Source organism: Cricetulus griseus (genome assembly GCF_003668045.3).
Source record: "Cricetulus griseus strain 17A/GY chromosome 1 unlocalized genomic scaffold, alternate assembly CriGri-PICRH-1.0 chr1_0, whole genome shotgun sequence".
NCBI lineage: Eukaryota > Metazoa > Chordata > Mammalia > Rodentia > Cricetidae > Cricetulus > Cricetulus griseus.
This window is the reverse complement of record NW_023276806.1, coordinates 212,736,075-212,758,034: the sequence shown is the minus strand read 5'-3', so window position 1 is coordinate 212,758,034 and position 21,960 is coordinate 212,736,075. Positions and strand designations below refer to the sequence as shown.

General features: G+C 38.8%; 1 protein-coding gene across 1 annotated transcript; it reads left to right on the top strand.

The window, feature by feature from the left end:
* Positions 1-8,230: 8,230 nt before the first annotated feature.
* Positions 8,231-21,458, top strand: LOC100765386 (taste receptor type 2 member 9). The gene is made up of 2 exons (XM_027389704.2): positions 8,231-9,138; positions 21,098-21,458. Exons 1-2 carry the CDS (start codon positions 8,231-8,233, stop codon positions 21,456-21,458), a joined length of 1,269 nt encoding a protein of 422 aa, XP_027245505.2.
* The last annotated feature ends 502 nt before the right edge of the window (positions 21,459-21,960 follow it).

Genomic DNA, 21,960 nt, shown 5'->3' with positions numbered 1-21,960 from the left:
TATTCTCTAGGTTTGCTGTTACCAAGAAAAATCCAGAAAATACATGTAAATGTGGATTAGTAAAGAGACCTGTCGTCTCATTTATTTACATAGAGCAAAACCTACATTTACCTACAGACTATGAGTCAATATGTAAGTAGGCATGGCAGGAACTACAACCCACCCCCATGTAAATATGTGTCCTTGTACATACACAAGCTACTCTACAACAAAATAAAGATTAAGTTCATTAACCTGAAAACCACAGTACACTACTTCAACTCTGTAAAAATATTTAATTTATTTCAAGATAAATTTTTATTGCCCCACTGATTTAGATATTATGACCCAGTTACTAGTAAAAAAAAACAGTTAAAGCAATATCCTTGTAATGATTATTAAAGAGCAAGAAAATAATTGAAATATATATCTTATTGATGGACTGCAATTGTAAAGATGCCTTAAATGTTTAAAAAGTATGTGTATTCGCCTACTAACATTCAAACTGTATTACAAAGCTTCACATAAAATTTCAGACCTTAAAAATAATGAAATCGAGAATATGTGTGACTAAATACACAATAAGCATTCTGAATTTCATTTAATGGAAAATAATGTGACAGTCAAACTGAATCAATGGTTATATTATCTGGGTCTGCCTTACAAAAACTAGTATAATGGCTGGAGAGATAGCTCAGCAGGGTTTGCAGCACTGACTGCTCTGACAGCAGACTCAAGTTTCATTCATAGTATCCATGACAGGTGGCTCACAACCTCCTATGACTCCAGTTACATGACATTTGACTCTCTGGCTGCTGGGAGCACTCACATGCATGTCACACAGTCACACATAAACAAAAAATTTATACAATATTTTAAGTAATATAAAATTATACATGCAAAATCATATGCAATGTGAACATTAGAGTAAGAAAATTAGTTATATCATTTGAAAGAGAAAATATAGGTGTCATAAAATAGATCTACTATGTATTAAATCAGCAAAATGTTAGAATTCCACCTAAGCTGTAACAGAGGAAATGATAGGTTGCTTGCCACAAAGCTTTCTGAAGACAGAGCATAGATTAATGTTCTGAACCTAAACTATCTGACATCAAAAGTTTGTTTCTTACCTACTCTATTACTGTAGGCTTCTGTGTAGGGATATACATTTAGGCTATTATGTTTCCTTGCTAGCTGTTTTGTCAACTGTATACTAGGGTCATCTGGGAAGAGGGGACATCAATTGAAAAAGTCCCTCTATTAGATTGGCCCATAGGCAGATCTGTAGGCATTTTTGATCAACTTATATGAGAGATCCAGACCACTGTAAGAAGTATTACCCAGGATCAAGTGGTCCTGGGTTGTAAAAAAGAACAAGCTGAGGAAGCCATGGAAGCAAGTAAGTGAGCAGCATTCCTCCATGGCCTCTGCTTCCATTCCTCCCTCCAGGTTCCTGACCTGAGCTCTGCCCTAACTTCCCTCAGGGATGGAATAGTACCTGGGAGAGTAAAATAAAATAAACCCTGTCCTTCCCAAGTTGCTTTTGGTCCATGTGTTATCACAGCAATAGAAAGTTACTGTATTTTCTCCTTGCAACTTGTTTTCCTGAGTCTATGCATGATGCTATAGGAAGTTTTCACTCTGGAGAAGGGCTACATTCTATTTCAGGTGGGTGGTGTAATGGGGTGCACACTGTGTCTTCATTAGTATAGAATTCTGAAGAGCAAACACTGAGTCATAAAATCTACTCTTTATTCCTCCTAGATGAAACATAGCTCCCACAAGGTAGACCAGCTACTTCAAGGCTTTGGCCAAGTACCAGTCTCTCTTGTGACAAAATCTGAAGTGTGGATTTTCTTGTTTTGTTCATACACATTTGTTTTACTTGGGAGGGAATGGAACCCCAGAAAAGGCAACTTTTAAAGTTCTGCTAGCATTTACCTATATAATTTGGAATAACTCGTGTGCCCTTTGGAGTTCTTTACAGAGTTATTCTCTAAACAGTGACTGACTGAATCCTTTCTCTTAGAAGCACTCCATAGTGCTCGTATATAGCGCTTACAATTTCATATGAATTTACTCCTGCCTTATTCTTTACAGATGAATTAAATGAATAATATTTGTTAAATTATGCCTGGGCTTTACTTCTGTTCATTAAGTTAGTCCCACAGCTCTGATGAGCAGCTGCAAATGCTAACAACTCGAGGCCAAAATCTTACTTTGAACACTTTATAGATGTATCCTCCTAGGAAATGTAGTGTTAATTTCTTCCTATTTCTGCATAAAGAGGGGAATGGATCACAGTAAATGTACTGTGATTCTCAATTGATTTTAAGTGGGGTTTTTCCTAAGAAAGTATTTCATCAAAGTATGTACTGTGTCATTTAGTCAATAGCATCACACTCTGTTCGGGAAAACAGACTCATAACCATTTTCCTTGTTCTCCCAGAGATATTTTCTTAGAAGGAAAGGGTTATCATCTACAAGCTACCATATATATTCATATATATGAATATTGAATATATATTGAATACATGAATATATACATATATATTCAATAAAGTCCTTCCTTATCCCACTGTATGCCCCTGCCTTTCCACTGATTGTATAGTATGGGTCAGCTGCACAGTTTTTTAGAAACAGTAAAGTGATAGTGCTTGTGTAAAAAAAAGTGGAATTTATTTGTGGAAAACAATAACCACTTGACTATTGTGTAAATTAAGTGATGAGCTATTAGCAAATCCAAATATACATCATATAACCCATTTTCTTTCTACTTTTCCATGGAACAATTGGTATGTGCAGTTCAGCACATACATGAATAAAGATTTAGTTGGAATTTTGTGAAATCACCTTGCTTGGATTCTCTATCAGACATCCAGCACTTTCTGCTATTCCACCAACTCAGGGAGGAAACTCATGTCACCTCCCAGCTCAAAATCTAGACAGACAACCTATTAAAAGTTTTCAATAAAATCATAAAAACCTGCACTGGACACAAAAGAGATGGGCATATATATCAAAAGAATTCAGAACAGTTTTTCCACACAGTTTCAGTAAGGAGACAGGAAGTGAAATGCTGCCAATATGTGGACAGGGTATCTTCTTCTTTAAGTCTAATTACACCTCCTTTCACTTCCCAGAACTACATGATAACACACAAAATTCAGGTGAAATTTTGCATCAGGCCTTACATCATAAAACAGCAGCAACAACACAAAAGTTGGATTTTTTAAAAAGAATTAAACTACTCTAATAGACTGAGTTTTCTCAAAAAAAAATTCTCTTTGGAAACTTTGATGGTAAACTCAGGGTAGGAGATAAATTGTCAACAAAAATATTTTAAATTTTAAGACTGGGCATTACTTCACTCTTCTTCTGTGGTATGTAAAGCACCTAGCCTAATCAATGTGCTTTGTTTAAAAAATACAAACATGTGGAATTATAAGAACCACACCAGCATATCCTGTACCTGAGAAGTGCCTGGAAAGTACATCAATATTTAAAGTACATCTTAAATTTTAATTTTTGTTGTGGTTGTTGTTTCTTACACATATGTATATATTTGCCTATCTATCTATTTGCCTAATATCTATCTATCTATCTATCTATCTATCTATCTATCTATCTATCTATCATGTGTAAGTGCCTGTGTGCTTTGTTTGGGTGGAAATCAGTGAGCAACTTTTCCAATTCAGTGCTCTCTTTCCCCAACGTGGCTTCTGGGAATTGAACTCAGGTCATCAGACTTTATGGCATGTATATTTTATCACTGAGCCATGTTGCCAGCACCCCATTCCAATCTCCCAACTAATTTATGGCCCTCATCTTGGAATCAAAAGACTCTGCTCAAACAATTTCACTAGTGGCCTACCAATTCTCAAGAACATTGAATTTATGAGAATTTATATTTATTGAGACTAGATAATTAAACTTAGCTATAAATACTGTGTCTCATAAAAGAAATCTATCGCATTAAACAGGTTATACATTTCTTAATTTGAATGGCACCCCTCTTCATTTCATCATTGCCAATGAGTTGTCCATGGTAATCAGTCACAATGAACCTTGTCTCTGCTTGAGGAAGCTGCTCACCAAAACTCCATTTCCAAGATGGGGTTGGACTGGGTAAATGCAAATCAGTAGACATATGACAGGAAAATCACAAATGCAAATACAAACTAATTGTAGCTTAATGTCAATTATACTTTTAGACCAATGTTTGCAAAGTCAACCACTTCATTCAATTAAATGGTGTACTTAAAGAGGCAAATGAGAGCAAGAATCCAGGATTTCACAATGAAATAAGTTCTGGAAATTCAAATATCAGGGCAGAGTCATCCATCAGTCCCAGTCCGTGAAAGCAGCCACACCAATGTCAATGTGACAAAGGCAAGGTGGGTTGAAACTAACTCAGCCAAGGTATTTTAAAGCACTTCAATGCTTAATGGAGATAAATTCTATCTGATATATTATGTATTTATCCAAGAAGTGGCATTTAAAGAAGCTTCAAAAATTCATATTCATTCTGCGGTAGGTGTAAAAATGCAAGTTCACAATGATCATCAGAAAAAATTATATCTATATTTATTTCAATGCTAATGTTTTTGTACACAAGAATGTCTGTGTACTACTCCATCCTTTCTGAATCATAATATTTCAGGAATAATCTAGAGAAGACTCTGGAACCAGACAACTAGAGAACAAGGAAGAAAATGTATAGATTGCTGGATACTCAAACACTGGTTTATGGAAAAGATATTTGACATATAAAAGGATCTTCATTACTGCAATAAAATATAAATTAGAGGCACATTATTATGTAATTTTTATTATAACTGTATGTTCAAACAGTATAGTTACATCACATCAAATATGCTATAATTTAATATAAAATACCCCAAAGTTAGTATGTATTCCAAGATTTTAGTGTAGAATTACATAATCAATGCCTTGTCATGTGCCTATCATCTGGATGACTACTTACATAGTCTTTAAATTGGCTCAATGACTTCTCATTAGCTCAAGACATTTAGCTCAGCAAGACTGTTTGTTGAAGCAAAGTTGGTACAAAACCAAGCAGACATTTGAAAAACTGATGACTAAGATTGAATTTTTATTTTAAGTAAGAAGGTCTATGGCATCCAAACTTAATGTTTACAGCTTAGTCTTAACTGAGGCTAAGCTGTAAACTATCAAGCTCTCCTCCCTTCATTTTAGGTTAGGACACTCACCAGGACTTTGTAATTCAGCTGAAGTATTATATGTATCATATGTATATAATATATTACATTATATTACAAAATATAAGGGGCAATGTTTCCAAGATGCAAATATCCTGCTGTGGTTTTTTTAAAAAATCACTAAGAGCAAAAGCCAGGCAGAATGAAAGCCTGGCTCATAGTTTGGTTCACAAAAGCAGGATTTCACAAAGATAGAGATGGACTCAGTCTTCGCCATCTTGGTGAGCTGTGAAGTGTAGAGGATTGATAGAGTTCTGACACTTGCAGAGAAACACTGCACAGAGTAATGACATTAGCTTTCAAGAGGTAGTAGGTGACAATTTGTAGAAGACTCTGGTTTGCTGAAACCATAATCAGCATGGACAGTGATGGAAAGTGCAGTTGTTTGTCTTTTTTTAATGTTCTTATATACTTATCTTTTTAATTTCCTGTGGAAATTATTTCTTCATGGGATGTGTTTATACATTACATTAATATATTACATTATATAATAAAATATAACACTATATCAGTATATAACACATAGCAATATATTCCATATTAATATGTAATTTCATCTTATATTATATATTAACATATTATATGTTGTATTTTCAAAGATATAAATCCTTTATACAACATATATGTGTACATATGTGATAAAGTACATTCCAAAGACAGATGTTTAATGTTTGTAGCAACTAACATTTGTGAAGTGAATGTTGTAACTTATCCAGGATTCATTCTTATGTAGAATAGTTTATACATTTTGAATCTGGTGTGAGTTCAACAGGATTATATGCATGCCTCTTCTTATCCCAGAGAGGGAGCTGATTATGATACAGTGATTATGACCCATGCTGGTTGTTAAACATTGAGTCTTCTATTTTATATGGCAAGATCACCTGTAACTATGTTTATACATCCAGTTTGTTAATCCTAGAGGCAACATTCTACCAACACAAAGTCAATGAATACATGGTTCACTTTAAGAAAAGATGTGGCTTTCATTTTTAAAGCCCTGTATTCCAGAAACTGCTATTGAAGTCTAAGAGACAAATCTCTTGAGTGAAAGTGGGGCTGTTAAGGAAGGGAAATTTTTGTTTCATTTTGTTTTAATACAATATTTTAAGTTTATTCTTTGAGGCTTTCAAACATGCATAAAATTTATTTATATCACCTTCCCCTCCCCTCAACTCTTCTGAGAATCTCCTTCAGTTGCGTGCCTTCCTTTTTGTTTTTATAATCTGCTGAATCCACATAGTGCTACCCATACAAGCATAAGTGTGAGGCCATCCACTGGCATCTGGTCAACTTACCAGGAACCACAGATCCAAAGAAAACTGATTCTTTGTCCCCTAGTGGCCATTAAATCTGAAGAGCTCTTCAGTCAATGGAGGGTTGCATGTGCTCCTCTATTTCCATGTTGGGATGTAGACTGGCTTAATCTTGTGCAGCTCTTGTATTGGTATCCGGAAGTGGCATTGTTTCCACAAAGACAAGCTGTCATGAGTTTATGGGTTCAATAGTCTTGTCACATGCAGAGGACATGGACACTCCCAGACTTTGACCCTTATAATCATTCTATACCTTCTATTATGTAAGCCTTGGAATTGGGAAGGGAATGTAATATATCAAACTAGGATGTCCAATTTATGGATGAGCACTCCATAGACACTTGTTCTCAAAACTTTCACCAGCTGTGTATCTGTGTTTTAACTACTGTCCAGCATGCAAAAAAAAAGTTTCTCTGATGAAGACTAAAATCTGCACAAATCTGTAGGTATAGAAGTAAAGTAAATATTTAAAAGTCAGTTTGATGCTATGTCCATTTAGCAAAATAATAAGAGCAGGTTCTTTCTCCCCTACAGCCTATGAGCTCCCCAGTCACAGGTTCTTGGTCAGATTTACACTATCTGTCATAAGTTCCCTCCTGTGGAGTGTACCTTAAATCCCAACAGAAAGAGACTGATTATTCTTATGACATTCAAGTCATCACATTGCCAGGCCAATCTTTGTAAGTCACAGGGATCACGACTGGGATAGACCAACAATTACTTTCCTTCCCCAGCAGCCTGCACAGCAGCTATAAAAGCAAGCCAGCATAGGGAAAGCTTCCAGATCACTACCAGGTTGATTTCTCCAAATCCTGTGACCAACATGTGTGGTATCTTCAGCAATAGGATCTTACCAATAAGTTCTGTGAGCAATGAAAAACACCAGCACTAACCTGTATTGTTTGGTGGATTTCTGTGGCCTGTCTGACAAACAATTCAAGGAAGCTGTCCACACCTGAAACCTATGGCTTCTGGGAGGAACAATATCCCTGGGTAGGGTTAATTCCATTTAAATGCAGCTACATGTACACATACATGTGTGTACATACGTACATACATATGTACTTACGTATATTTGAAAGCTTATTCAAAAGGGATTTCAATTATTTCTAGTGCTTTTTCAAATATCTTCAGTGTTGTTTATTCTTCCCACACTCCTTCCTATGTCCTACCCTTTAATAAAGAGGAGAAATCTTATTAAAGTTTTCCAGAAATATTGTAAGGCAAAAGTGTGCTGGATAAAGAGCCATATATCCTGGGACAAGTGATATCTGAGACTGGACAATTGCTACAAGAAAGAAATAAGCACACATCCTAGGGCTATTGTCTTTGACAGTAGGAAAAAACGAAAGACAAAACCAGAATAGCAGTAGTTGAAATGAAACATCTTCACAATCAGATGTTTTTACAAGAAAAATTAGAAATTAGACTAGTTCAGACATGGCAGTTATTTTCTAAGGATATAACTTGAAGAATCAACAGTCATTCAAATGTTTGGATTTGCATTCTTAGTTTCATATGATGAGCACCCGATTCAAACAGTCATCTAATTTTCTTCCTTATAGTAAAGCATGTGTAAGGCTCTACTACAGTCCAGGGGCCAGCAGCCCGCCATATTGCTCAGTTCCTGCATTCAAGACCCTCAGGAGGAAGGGTCTGAGGTCTTCCAGAGAAAAGCTGAGATTCATCATGACCTTCCCTTTCCCAGCTATTCTTCACATGGTCGTCATGACAGCAGAGTTCCTCATAGGGACCACAGTGAATGGATTCCTCATCGTGGTGAACTGCTATGACTTGATCAAGAGCAGAAAGCTCCTGATACTGCCTATCCTCTTGATATGCACAGGACTGTCCAGACTGGGGCTTCAGATGATGCTGATGACACAGAGTTTCTTCTCTGTGTTCTTCCCATTTGCATATGAGGAAAATATTTATGGTTCAAATATGATGTTCATTTGGATGTTCTTCAGCTCGACTGGCCTCTGGTTTGCCACCTGTCTTTCTGTCTTTTACTGCCTCAAGATTTCAGGCTTTACTCAGCCATGGTTTCTTTGGCTGAAATTCAGGATTTCAAAGCTCATGTTTTGGCTCCTTCTGAGCAGCTTGCTGGCCTCTTTGGGGACTGCAACTGTGAGTATCGAGGTAGGATTCCCTTTAATTGAGGATGGGTATGTCCTGAGAAACACAAATCTAAACATTAGTGATGTCAAGTTAATGAAAAATAATGACTTGCTCCTCATTAACCTGGCCTTACTGCTTCCCCTCACCGTGTTTGTGAAGTGCACCTCCATGTTATTCATCTCTCTTTACAAGCACACCTACCGGATGCAAGGCGGATCTCACAAGCTGTCAAATGCCAGAGCAGAAGCCCACATAAACGCATTAAAAACAGTGACGACTTTCTTTTGTTTTTTTGTTTCTTACTTTGCTGCCTTCATGGCAAATATGACATTTAGGGTCCCGTACAGAAGCCATCAGTTCTTTGTGGTGAAGGAAGTCATGGCAGCATACCCAGCTGGCCATTCAGTCATAATCATCTTGAGTAATTCTAAGTTCAAAGACTTATTCGGGAGAGTGATCTGCCTGAAGAAGAGAGAGTGAGGAGTGGACCGTCTCGGCTCCCTGCTATGAATCCACTGGACTTTCATTTTTCTCTGCCCTCTCTCCTGCCCATTTCCTCTCAGGTCTAACCCAGGACATTCTAGAAAAACAGTTCAGCGTGGGTAGATCAGATTTTACTCTTCCATGAACTGTGTACTTAAAAATCTTGTGATTTCTGTTAATAACTATTAATTTCCCTGAAGTACCAGTTTTATTTTAGAAATTAGAGCAAGGCTTAAAGCTTCGTTTGGTTTGTCTTTCCAGGTAATTGAGGATCTTCTGCTTGAGACAGGGGAAAACATCTGAATTCAGTTCAAGACATGACATATCAAAAAGAAATGGTTGTTTGATGCACTTAAGTTTTTTTTTTCTTGAAGAGATTCATTAACAAAATGAAAATGGCATAATAATATTGCACTCTAAGGGTTATGCTCTAGCTCTCCTGGATAGCAGGTTTGTAAAGTCTCATCTCTTTTGACCTCAAGTGGATATATGATAGTGAGGGCCAGGTGCCATGTGAGCCAGCCTGCATAAGCAAACAAGAACAATCGGAATCTCTGTTTCTGTTTTGTCTTTAGCAAAATGGAGATATGGTTTTCAAGCTTCCAAAGTATCACACTCACCTCCATAGAGAAAATATGGCTGAAACTGTAAATAAAAGTCTCAAAAGGAGACACTCCCCACAGGACCTGACCTGATCCCCGACTGGGACTCTGGTGTAGGTACAGTAACAGGAAGTGAATTGGAGACCTAAAGTGAAACTTTTGGTATTTGCTTTGAGGAGGAAAAATAATTTTTGGAACAGCTTCCATAGCTTGGGACTACCAATCCAAAGCTAAAAATAATCCTCTTTCACTCCTAAACCAAGACAATATTTATCACTTTAATTTTAACAAATTGTAATTAGAATTGATTGAAAGTTGCTAGGATTAAGAAAAACTTAGATAGGTATGTATATTTACAATGGTTTACTGACAGATAAAAATGTTGTATATATCCTAATAATGTTGCCACTGTTTTCTGAAGAAAAGGTTCTAATATTTGAGCAGATGTTGGACTCTGTGTCTTGGAACACATGTGTAAAGTCAGGTTGCCAGCCCTATCATGAGGCTCTGGTCCACTAGGTCAGGAAACACCTGAGATTGGTGGTGCTCACAAGTTTCCATAAAATATTGCTACTCTTGGCTTGGGGACACTTGAGAAGCAGTGTTTTACAGTCCCAGTGGTTAAGAAGCTAATTTCTGAGGCCAAGTTGGATGGGTTTATCCACCTCACCAGTTTCTAATTAGTTACACTAACTTGGTAAGCACCTAGATGCATTAGAAAAGATGGAAGAAGGAATGAAGTTATGCAAACCAGAAGGTGCCAAAAGGACAGGGTGTTCGCAGGTGGGAGAGAAGGAAGAAGGTGGGTGAGAAGACAGTCCTTGGCATTTTGTCTTCATCTTTAGAAAAGGTCACAGATGGTGATACCCATGTTGCTATCAGCTGTAGCACACTGTCGTGCATTACGGTTGCTTGATCTGATAAGTTAACGATAAGGTAAGATTTTCTTTGAGTAAAGTTAATCAGGGCACCATAGTGTAATAAATATGCCTTGAGCATCCTCAACAGGAGGATTGGTGCACTTAAGGGGTCCCTCGTCACTGAGTTTTAGCATCAGCAACGTGGATAGCCAGCCTCAGGCTCTGTGGAGCACAGCCAAGTTCAGGGCATGTATAGCTTGATAGCATCGCATACCACCAGAGGTTACGACCTCAACCATAGATTTGTTTTGTAGACATATTTACCATGAATTGATCAACATTTCTGGGAGTGATTTAAAGGTTCCTCTTCTTCACAGCCATCAGTGTTTGAAAAAAAATTTACTTTAGTTCTGTTCTGTGTGCAGCAAGCATGACTTCCTAAAATGAATCCAAACTTCCCTTGTCCCGCCCAGACAGACACAGTTAGAACTGGGCTCTCTTGTCCCGTCATTGTGATAGAAGCTGCTTCCACTCAGCTCCAGCTGGATCTTCTGCTTCTTCCCTTGAGAAGAGAAACATAACTGTTCCCAAGTCCCTAAAGTCACTACACACTGTCAAAACAACTTCCCTAAATGACTCTTGAGAACAGCTCCCACATAGTGACTGTATTCTTTTTACCCACATATTTTGTTTGTTCTGCTCACTGGTCCCTTCTTTCAAGCCTGTAGTTTGATAAAGGACAGGAAAAAGAATCCTCACTACGCATGTGTCCAGCAGAGGAGGCCCACTGCCCTTTGAAGAGCAATCAGAAGGAACTTCTGGGCTCTTCAAAGGGCAGTGGGCTTTTCCTCGCCCCTTCTGTGGTTGTAGCCTTGTCTGCTCTATGACGACGCAGGAGGGCCCAGAGATTATTTTTCATACCTGTCCGAGGGATAAACTTACACATGCCTGACTTTCAGTATCATATTCTTGTCCTCCTAACAACTTTGCACAAGTTACCAACTCTTTTCTCACTACTGGTTCTCTTACTGTCCTGACAGATAATTCGTATCATTTTCTAGCCTGAATCTATTTACCTAGTTCTGTTGTGCCATGTTTTTCCTCAACCGTGTTAAGCTTTGTTTCTTTTCTGTCACACCTGTTATCTCCAACATGAATACTGTTGTTCACTTGATGCAGAGAAAAATTGGAGTCTCATTATACAGCCAAAGAGCATAGCAGTTTTTATTATAAAATAAATAATAAAGAAACTCATTCTTATTTTTTCTCCTAAAAGAAAAAAATTTATCCTATTAATGCCCCTCTAAGTTATAGAGGGGTTCAATCAGTTACCTTTCGTTTGATAAAATTTACTACTACAATGATTCTCCAACTTACTTGCTGGTATAAGTGTGTTGTTTTAGTACTCAAGGGGAACCACATTGCTTAAAACCCAGAGATGGAAAACTCAGTGCCTGAGTTCACTTTTCAAATGCTCCCCTCCCAACTTTGTTGGGAAGTGAAACTAGCTTGTACATCCCATATATTTTTTATGGAGAAAATGTCCATTTACCTGGGGAATTATTTACCTCCAAGGAGAAAGTATTTGATAATTTAATAATACTTCCATCTCAGAGAGTGCATTCTTAAGCAGGCTAGAAAGAATTCTGAGAGGTTGCTTCTGCTGCTTCTTCATATTGATGACCTTCATTGATGCTTCAATCCACCATCAACATCAGTTATGCCCCTCCTTGTTCTAAGAAAAGTTCAAAGAAATTGGCAAACTCTAAATATTTTTTTCTTTGTTCATTTCTTGTGCAGGACATAAAAACATCACCCCATGTCATTGTGTACATTGTCTTACAGCATGTGCTTACAGTTTGTTCTTCACTAGACGAGTATTTCTAATATTGCTGAAATATAGAGCCACAGTACAATGTAGTTCTAGTCCCAAATATATGAAAACAGTCAACTAATCGCAAATAGGTACTTGAATATATGCTAGAGATCAAGACACTTAGGCCTCTCTATAAAATGGAAACAGAGATAAAATCAGATAGTATGTTAATTCTACTACCAAAAGTTGTAAAAAAGTTTAGTTGGTACATTTTTATTGACATTTTCAAGAGAAAAACATCTCATTAAATTGAGTTCCAGGAAATAGTGCAGGAAATTTGACTCTTGTTCTTCAGTGGATCAAGTAGGACAAAATAGAAAGTGTGTACTGCCACCTAGCAGTGAGTAATCACATTCCAGGAATTACAAGTAAAAATGTGAAGACTCCAGTCACAACAGATCTTTGTCAAAGTAATTTTGTATTCCAACAAAAGTATGAAAAGGAGGAATGAATGCTAACGTCAAAGAAAAATTTGGAATAAATATTAGTAATTCATTTATCTCCTTCAAATACAATACAAATTTAATTATTGAAAAAAATGATAGCGTTTACAAAATACAAGTATCTTCAATTATACACTAGATCATATTATCAAAAACCTTCTGATCCTTCATTAAAGACATATTAGATTTATGCCTGTGTTTGATTTGAAAACAATTTGGGGGAATATTATGAAATAATTACTTATGAAATTATACGGTGCATTAAATAAAAAGTGGAATGGTAAAAGTGAACTAGAAGATGGGTGTGAAACTCTGTTGTGAGACCAGATTGCCCATAAGTTCGTACTATTTAAAGTCATAGGGTGGCTTGCTGGAGATCAATTATATAATTTTACATCTGTGTATTTTTGAAAAATTTTAATCTCAACAGGACATGAGTTTTAGTTAAGTTCTCTAAATATATACAAATAGATAGATAGATAGATAGATAGATAGATAGATAGGCAGACAGACAGACAGATATTGAATTTTAAACTAATAATGATGCCAAATCATACTTCAGATGATGAGAACAGGGTACATGGAGTAGTGTCAGAATAGCTGTCTCTCACTGTATGGCTATAAGAGTTTATGGTACTTAGTCCACTGGGCAAGGTGCTTCAGTAGCCCAAGTCTTGCCATGCTGGAAGCCAAGAAATTTCCAGAAGAGTCACAGGGAAGGTCCCTATTCCAGGATGAATGCTTACAAACAGGAGTTCTGCTGTCAAGGCAGGAATCAGCAACCGCAGTAACAACAGGGCAAGTCAGCTGGCCCCTTTGCACTCTTTTTATTGTTTCCTTTGTATGTAGGGTTTTGCTTTGTTATTGCCTGAGCTACTATCTTGAAGACTTCCTCTATGTTGTTCTTTAGAAGTTTCAGAGCACCTATAAAATGAATCCAGGTGTTATTTCAAGCATCTGTAACTTGTGTTTGTGGAGCCAACAAGGAGACGAGGGGAGGCAGAGATAAGCAGATCACCTTGGTTGCTGGTCAGATAGCCTAGCCAAAACATTAGATCTAGATTCAGTGAGAGACCCTGTATCAAGATAGTAAGGCAGAGAGTGGTAGAGGAAGACACCCTATACTACTATTTCTCCACAGGTACACACATACAGAGCTCATGCTCACATACATGCATGCATACACACACACACACACACACACACACACACACACACACACACATGCGCGCACACACATGCACACATGCACACACACGAGTAAACACAGAACAGTTGCCTAATAACAATAAAAATAATTCAAAAAGGCCTGTTTCAAAGACTTGAGACAAGAAGAAAAAACTTGATTTTCTCCTTTCAATGACTCCCACAGATAAATATGGCTAATAAATTATCATGCTACTAGATTCAGGAGATTAAACATACCCCATACCACCAAATTATGACTATATTTTGGTGTTTATTAATACTCATGGAAGTGGAGCAAAGTTATAATGATGAAAGTAGACCTTCACAGTGCACAGTAGCTACCATTTCTCCTAACATTTCTGAAGCCTTGGGCCCAGTGTTGTCAGGGTTTTTAATGGGAGTGCTTTAAGGGCTTGTTCTGTTAAAGGTAATTTTGCAGTGATCTAAGGTCTAACAGCTAATGTGTATTCGATATGGATGTAGAATAAAGAATGACAATTTTTCCCACTAGATGGCAGGATTTTGCCATTGTCTTGAGTCTCAACCATGTTGGGAAATAGACAAAGAAATTTAATTAGAAATAATTAAATTTACTTTAGAAAATGACTCTATACCACCACATATCAGTTCAATAGAGTTTGGGTTTGGGTGTGAAAATATGAAATTACATTTGATGGACTAGTTGAAGTAGGTTCCAAACAAAACAGTTCAAGGGTACTCAAATTTCAGAAAAATAGTTGCCAGGCATTAAAAAAAAAACTCTTTAAATTAGTATTATTCTATATTATGACTATGTTTATATTCTGTATAGTTCATGTTTTTTGTATATTTCAACCTTACTGAATTTTACATTATCAAAGTATTTAGCATGGCACAGAATAATTCACTAAAATTTCACTTTTTACTCTTTAAAGACCCATTGCAAACATCTGTAAGACCCCTGTTCTCTCACCATGAAGTGACTTTCTAGCAAGTATGCTCATCCTTCACTTGTCAGATTTGGTATTTGGTTAACAGTTGTCTTTATATTTCAAAGAAGAAAACTCAGTCTTGAGCAATGAAATATCTCAAAAGTATTCTTTTACGATAACATAGTTGCTGTTGAGTCTACTTTCTGTTTAAGGGAATCTTGGTTTGAATCTTTTAGTCCCCCTTGTCTGGTTGATTTAAACGTTGTGTTGAGAGATCCTTATTTTTGATCCAATTAAAGCCAATTTCTAATCAGGAAATAAAATTAAATAAGATGTTTAAGCTTTCATCTGACCAGGGAATTATAATAGCACTTCCATTTTTGTCTCTGAAGAAAGTGTTGACTTCTCCCTAAACATCCTCCATGGCTCCTTACACATTCATCTTGTCACCATTCCTCTGGATGACACTCTTGTCCTTTTCCTTAGTTCTTTTGAGTGTCATAAAAACCCCTGTTGAAATCAGAATTCAACTCTAGCCTCAGCAGATTTGGGTCAGGCTCTCTGGTTAATAATTAATCCCATGCTTTAGATAAAGGTCAGTCAGATATTGTTTCTCTTTCTGAGTCCTTTTGTGGTCTAAACTCCCCAGTATCATTTGCTTCCTAGAGCATATCCTAACCCCCTTAACCTCCTTGCTATCTGAGTATTTCTTCATACGCAGACCTTGTCTTCCTTTATAAAAAATTCACAGACTGAAAGTATGTTTTGTAATAGGACAGAGCCTGGGCACGTGTTAACCCTTGTATCACCCTGCAGTCCTTTCCTGTGTGAAGAGCGGGTTAGAGGAGAGGATTTATCCCAAGCTGATGCTTTTGGCAAGTCAGTAAAGCACTTCCTTACTGAAGATATGGTGGGCAGTTATTTTCTTAATGCCTGTTACCATGCCAATACTGAGACTATGATGCTATATGGGATGAGTAGGATCTGTATGTTCATGGAGATGACAGCTAGTGTGGGGTAGAGAGAGTGAGCTGTGATGACAGTTCATATGGGAGTTCAGATGGGAGATGTTCAAGACACCACGGGAATCCAGAGAATGGTAGGCAAATCAACACCTGGGTAATCAAGGAAGGTGCATAAATTCCTGGCACTGTGTAATAACATGCCTTTGCAGTGATTTCACCCCCTTAGTTATGCTCAAATACCTTGTGGGTCAGGGATTTGGAAAGGGCACACTGAGGTCAGTTCACTGATGCAATGTCTGGGATCTCTGCCAGACATACTCAACTGGCTAGAAAATGGAATTGTGGGAGGTGTCCCAACTCACCTGTCTGGCACCTGGGCAGAGACTCTCAGCTGCAGCACCTACACCTGGCCTCTCCATGTGACCCGAACTTCTTGACAACATGAAAACCCCATCCACAGGCAGCAGAGGATTCCAAAAAACATGTACAGTGAGAGATCCTGCAGTCATCTTGGGAAAACTCAATATGCTGCAGAATGTTTGCTGAATTTTTTGGACCTAATGGATGTGTGGAGGTTAGCTGTGCAAAATGTTAGTAAGTTATGGAATATGTGGAGTTACAGAATAGATTTAATTTAACTGTATGAAACAGAAGTGTTCCAGGCAGGAGGAATAGACCGGTCCATGCCTGGAGTCAATGGATCATTTGCAGTGAATAACTAGCTGGAGCTCAGAATCTCTGAGGCTAAGAGCATGAAGAGGAATTGGTGAGTTCCTGCTGCCTAGACAGGAAGGTTGTAACAGTGCCTAGGCAGCAGCTTTTTTAGGGCAGGGGGAATAAACACAAGTCTTTAAGGAAGATATACAAGCTAAGACCATGCTGCACTAAAAATAATCACTTTGGATGGACTATGAATACGGGCAGGAGAGTGCCAAGAGGAGACAGAAGACCAGCAAGCAGAAGACTGAAGGCCTGTTTAGAGACTTCTTATGTTTCAAGTTCCAAAGGTAGGGATGTGTCACCCTGAGCTCTGATAATTAGCAAGAAGGACTTAAAGAAATCACTAACAGCTATTTCATTCAATTAAATCTTAAGGTTTATTGCAATGAAAAGATACAGATCAGTGAATCCCAACCTGTGGGGTTGTGACCCCTTTGGGGATTGAATGATCCTTTCATAGGTGTTGCATATCAGATATTTTCATTACAATTCACATCGGTTGCAAAATTACAGTTATAAAGTAGCAATGAAAGAATTTTATGGTTGGGGTTTCCGCAACATGAAGAACTGTACTAAATGGTCTTCGGAAGGTTGGGAATCACTGTTATAGATGAAAACAGGCCAAGAGAAGAAAGTTAGGAATCAGTTTCTAAGTGAGCTTCAAGAAATGCCTTCCAGCTGTGCTTTTACAATGTGAGCATGGACATTTGAAAGTGGCTATGGCATGTGATAATGCCCATAGATGCTGCAAACAGGAACGCTCATGGAACCCTGTTGTCCATGGTTTTCACTGGGGCCTTGTCTTATAGACGCAGTTATTATTTCCATAGCTGTCTTAGTGATTCTCCTCTTTGGAGACTGAACTGACACCCAAGACCAATAACTCTGCCATACATCACATTATAGATTATCGTCTGTGGCCTAGATCCCCAGGGTACAGACACTTATCAGGGTAGACTGTCATTCCAAGGAAATAGAATTTGGCTCCCACAAGCACAAAGCAAAGTCTCCATCTCTCTGGATCGAGGGCAGTTCTACTCAGTGCAGGAAGGGCAGGGTTACCGAACAAAGAGTAAAATATCAGTTTAGTGATGACTGAATCTGGTTGATTGAGGGCAGAGGTGTTGTTGGTAAGAAATGAAGCACATGGACTTGCAAGGTGATTGATGGGGGAAGAAATGAGTGTTAACTCGGGTTTAAAGCTTGACATGAAAGGTCTACATCCTAAATGTTAACTCATCCCAACATAGTCGTGGTGGCCAAAGTCGTCCACCCATGCCAGTAGGAAGAAGTGAACCAGTGGCAGAGGAAGAAAAAGTAGCTGCTGTGTGGAAGCTGGAAAGAAAGAAGGGATGGAGTTTCTAGCAACAGCTTTTTCCCCCTTGCCTGTCCTTCTCGAGGATTGGGGAATTACCTTGAAGAGGCCTCCTCCCACTACCAGACACTCCTCATGGCATCTCTAATAACATGCCATCTATTGGAGGCATTCTATTTTTTGTTTTTATTAATTAATTAATTGACTTGAGAATAGCTATACCCTTAGTGAGTAGGGCCACAAGGGGCCAGATCTGTAATCTGAGTCAGTGGCCAACATCCTCATATATCACATATCATATAAATCAAACTGCATTTACTCTGCCCAAAGCAGCAGGAGGACTTATTGTCTGACTTAAGGTATCAACCTACTTCTTAGTATATAAAATCTAAGGAGCTGGACTTTTGTTAGGCTCTTCCAAAACAGTGAATTTTTACCAAATGAAGGCCTGGGATACTTTAGGGCTCCTGAGTTTCCATGACTGAGAATAACCCAGAGAGAGATTACTACTCTTTGTCTCTATCTATCCCTTTTAAATTTAGTTATTTTTATTTTTTCACACATTATACTTTGACTATATTATTTCTCCTCCCCTAGCTCCTCCCAGATCCTTCCCAATTATGTCCTCACTTAACCTCATGTTCTTTCTATTTAACTTTCTTAAGAACTCCACAAAAAGCCAAACAAACAAACAAAAAGCAAACAAAACAAAGAATAGAATTCATTTGTGTTGGGCATTTGCTCTAGAGCATCAGACATGCCCTGGAGTATGGTTGATATACCTAGTGACACTCCATTGAAGAAAACTGGTTTTCCCTTTCCTTATGGCTTCTTGGGTAGGCATAGAACTTTATGTGCATTTTCCCTCCTCAGCCCTCAGATTTTTTTCTGGTTTAAACCTGTACAGGTCTTGTGCATGGTTTCACACTCTCTTTAAGTTCATATGTGTGTCCATCCTGTTGTGTCCAGAGGACACTGTTTACTGGGAATCATTCATCATCTCCCCTCTAGCTTGTACAGTCTTTCCACCTCCTCTTCTCGGTCAATCCTTGAGCCATGGAGGGAAAGAGAGGGGACTGATAAAGGCATTTCATTTGGGGCTGAGTATGCCAAAAATTCTCATTCTCTTAGCTAATTAACATCCACTGCAAGAAGAAGATGCCCTGAGGAGGGTTGAGTGGTGCCCAGCTCTACAGGCAGAGTGATATTTCTTGAGGAGTCACTTTATTGTATGTTCCTTCAGCAGAATAACAGTAGCAGGTTTCCCCACAATGCCTGTGAGCTACTTAGTCTCAGGTTCTTGGTCGCTTCAGCATTGTCGGCTAAGGTTTTATCTCATGAAGAGGGCTCTAAATCCAATAAGTGTTTAAAAAGTAGGTAGTTATCCCTATAACATTTGTGCCACTATTGTGTTAGTACAACTTGCAGACAGTTTATCTTTCATGTAAGTAGCTTCTGAGCAAATTGGGAACCTCTAGGAATGATGTCAGCTGATGGTGGAAAGGGTGTACAGGGCCAGAAAAGAGTAGACTAACAGTATCAGAGTTCTTTCTTTCTTCCTTCCTTCCTTCCTTTCTTTCTTTCTTTCTTTCTTTCTTTCTTTCTTTCTTTCTTCCTTTCTCTTTCTTTCTTTCTTTCTTTCTTTCTTTCTTTCTTTCTTTCTTTCTTTCTTTCTTTCTGTTTTTCAGGACAGGGTTTCTCTGTGTAGCTTTGTAGCCTGTCCTGGAGCTCTCTCTGTAGACCACCAGGCTGGCCTCGAACTCACAGAGATCCACCCACCTGCCTCTGCCTCTCCAATGCTGGGATTAAAGGTGTGTACCACCACTACCTTGCTTGAGTATCAGGATTCTTGTGACCCTAAAGTATCTGTCTTAACAGGAAGGACCATGGCATACTAGGTTTCCTTGGACTTAAATATCCACAGAGCATTTTTTTATAGATAGAAGCTGGGTACAATGTGTGGCCACCTGGCACAGTTCTTTGTGGGGTTATTGCTCTTAGCTGAAAGTCTAGAAAGCTGAGACTGATAGAGTCAACCATAGACTTCTCAACATTTTCAATTTACACTATTGCTTCAGAATCAGATTCCTGGTTTCATGAGTTCTAGTCAGCCCTAGCAGGCAAAGCAAACTACAATAGGCTGCTTATCTTAAACAGCAAGAAAATTATTTTTTACAGATCCAATAGTGTCAAGATTAAGGTGCCAGCATGAATCAGAGTGACAATCCTTTCTCTGGCTTATAGATGGCAACCTTCTCAGTATGTATTTGCATGGAAGTGGGCCTGTGGGACTAGCAGAATCTCCCCTGGCTCTTCTTAAAATGGCATTAAAATGGCATTAGTCTCATTACGGAGGCCTGGACTCATAGCCTTCCCTAACCCAATTTCCCACCAAAGGCAGATAATTCAAATAGTGTCACAAAAGGGGAAGACATTTGCAGGGAGACACCGTAACCATGCCTCCTAAGGCATGGTCAGGGTGACGTGGGAGAGGTTTTTAAGGGACAGACAAGGCACATGGGAGCTCTCTTGCCTTGCTGCTTTGGCACGCTCTGGCTTGCTGTTGGTTGGCATTTATCTATTAAAAGTTATCCTAACCTTACGGACTACACATCAGTTATTCACCACTTTAGACTTTCATTATATGAGTTTTAGAGACACATTGAATTTATCACATTTGGGCTACTCAGAAACCCCAAACTCAGACCCAGTCGCCCTAGAAAGGTAAAAGTCCATTTGTTCTTATATTGTCAGGGCCAGCTTCCCGGGAGACTGATGAGTCCTAACCTGTGGATTTTTCTCTTTTGAAGTATTGCGTGTCTCTCTCTCTCTCTCTCTCTCTCTCTCTCTCTCTCTCTCTCTCTCTCTCTCTCTGTGTGTGTGTGTGTGTGCGTATTTCAAATATATATGTCTTGACTTGGCATTTCAGAGTCGTGTAGCCTTTTCTTGTGACTTGTGTCCACAGGGTCTTGGGTATTTTCATTGGTGAAGAGAGCCTCTATCTGGGGACTACGAGAAGATAATAAGCAAAGAGCTTACTTCAGCCCCTGCTGTTCTTCTTTCACATTTCAGAGGAGGCAATGAACTTTCAGGCCTTTCTAATGTCTGTGTTGAGGCAGAAGTTACAGCAGCAGCAATGCTGATGAGGCCACGGAGTACACAGAGAACAGAGGCTGCCACCCACAGCCTGTACAGCACCGCCAGCCGCCCACTCTGCTGGGTCAGGACTCCTCTGCTGAGCACTGGGGCTGAACAGAATATTAAACAAACAGTAACAGAGAACAGATGTGGACCATTAACCATCAATACAGCCACCCAGGTGCAAATGAGCTCGTGGCTGCAAGTGCTAGATAGAACTCCTACGTACACTGGAAGCGAGAAGTTTTCTGAAACAGAGGAGCTGAGAGCATGCAGTGGTGTGGATGTGGCCTGAAGCTTGCCTCGAGTGGTGCTGCCGGGGCTTTGTGTATGTCTCTGAACCCGGACGTCTGTTGTTCCTCACTTCCTGCAGGGAAATCTCTTGGTGTGACAAGGAAGATATTAGTGGAAACAAACAGCCTTCCAGTTTAGCTATCCGAAGGAGCAAACGCCTGTCTCTGAACTTGTGTCTAAATGTTAAAAGGCTAGGGTTAGAGTTGGGGTCGGGGTTAGAATTAGGGATTGGTCCACTTTATGTCATTGCCTATTCCTAGACCAATCACAGTTGACAAGGGAATGGGATCAGGAAGTGTAGTATTAGTGATCTCTCTCTCTCTCTCTCTCTCTCTCTCTCTCTCTCTCTCTCTCTCTCTCTCTCTCCTCTCTTCTTCCCCCACCTGTGTGGCTTTATTAGATTACATCATTTGATTCATATGGAAGTGATAAGGACTAGTCCCCACTCCCCCTCACACACGCAAAAGACAGAAGCTCTAGCAGGCAACAAAACCACCAACAGT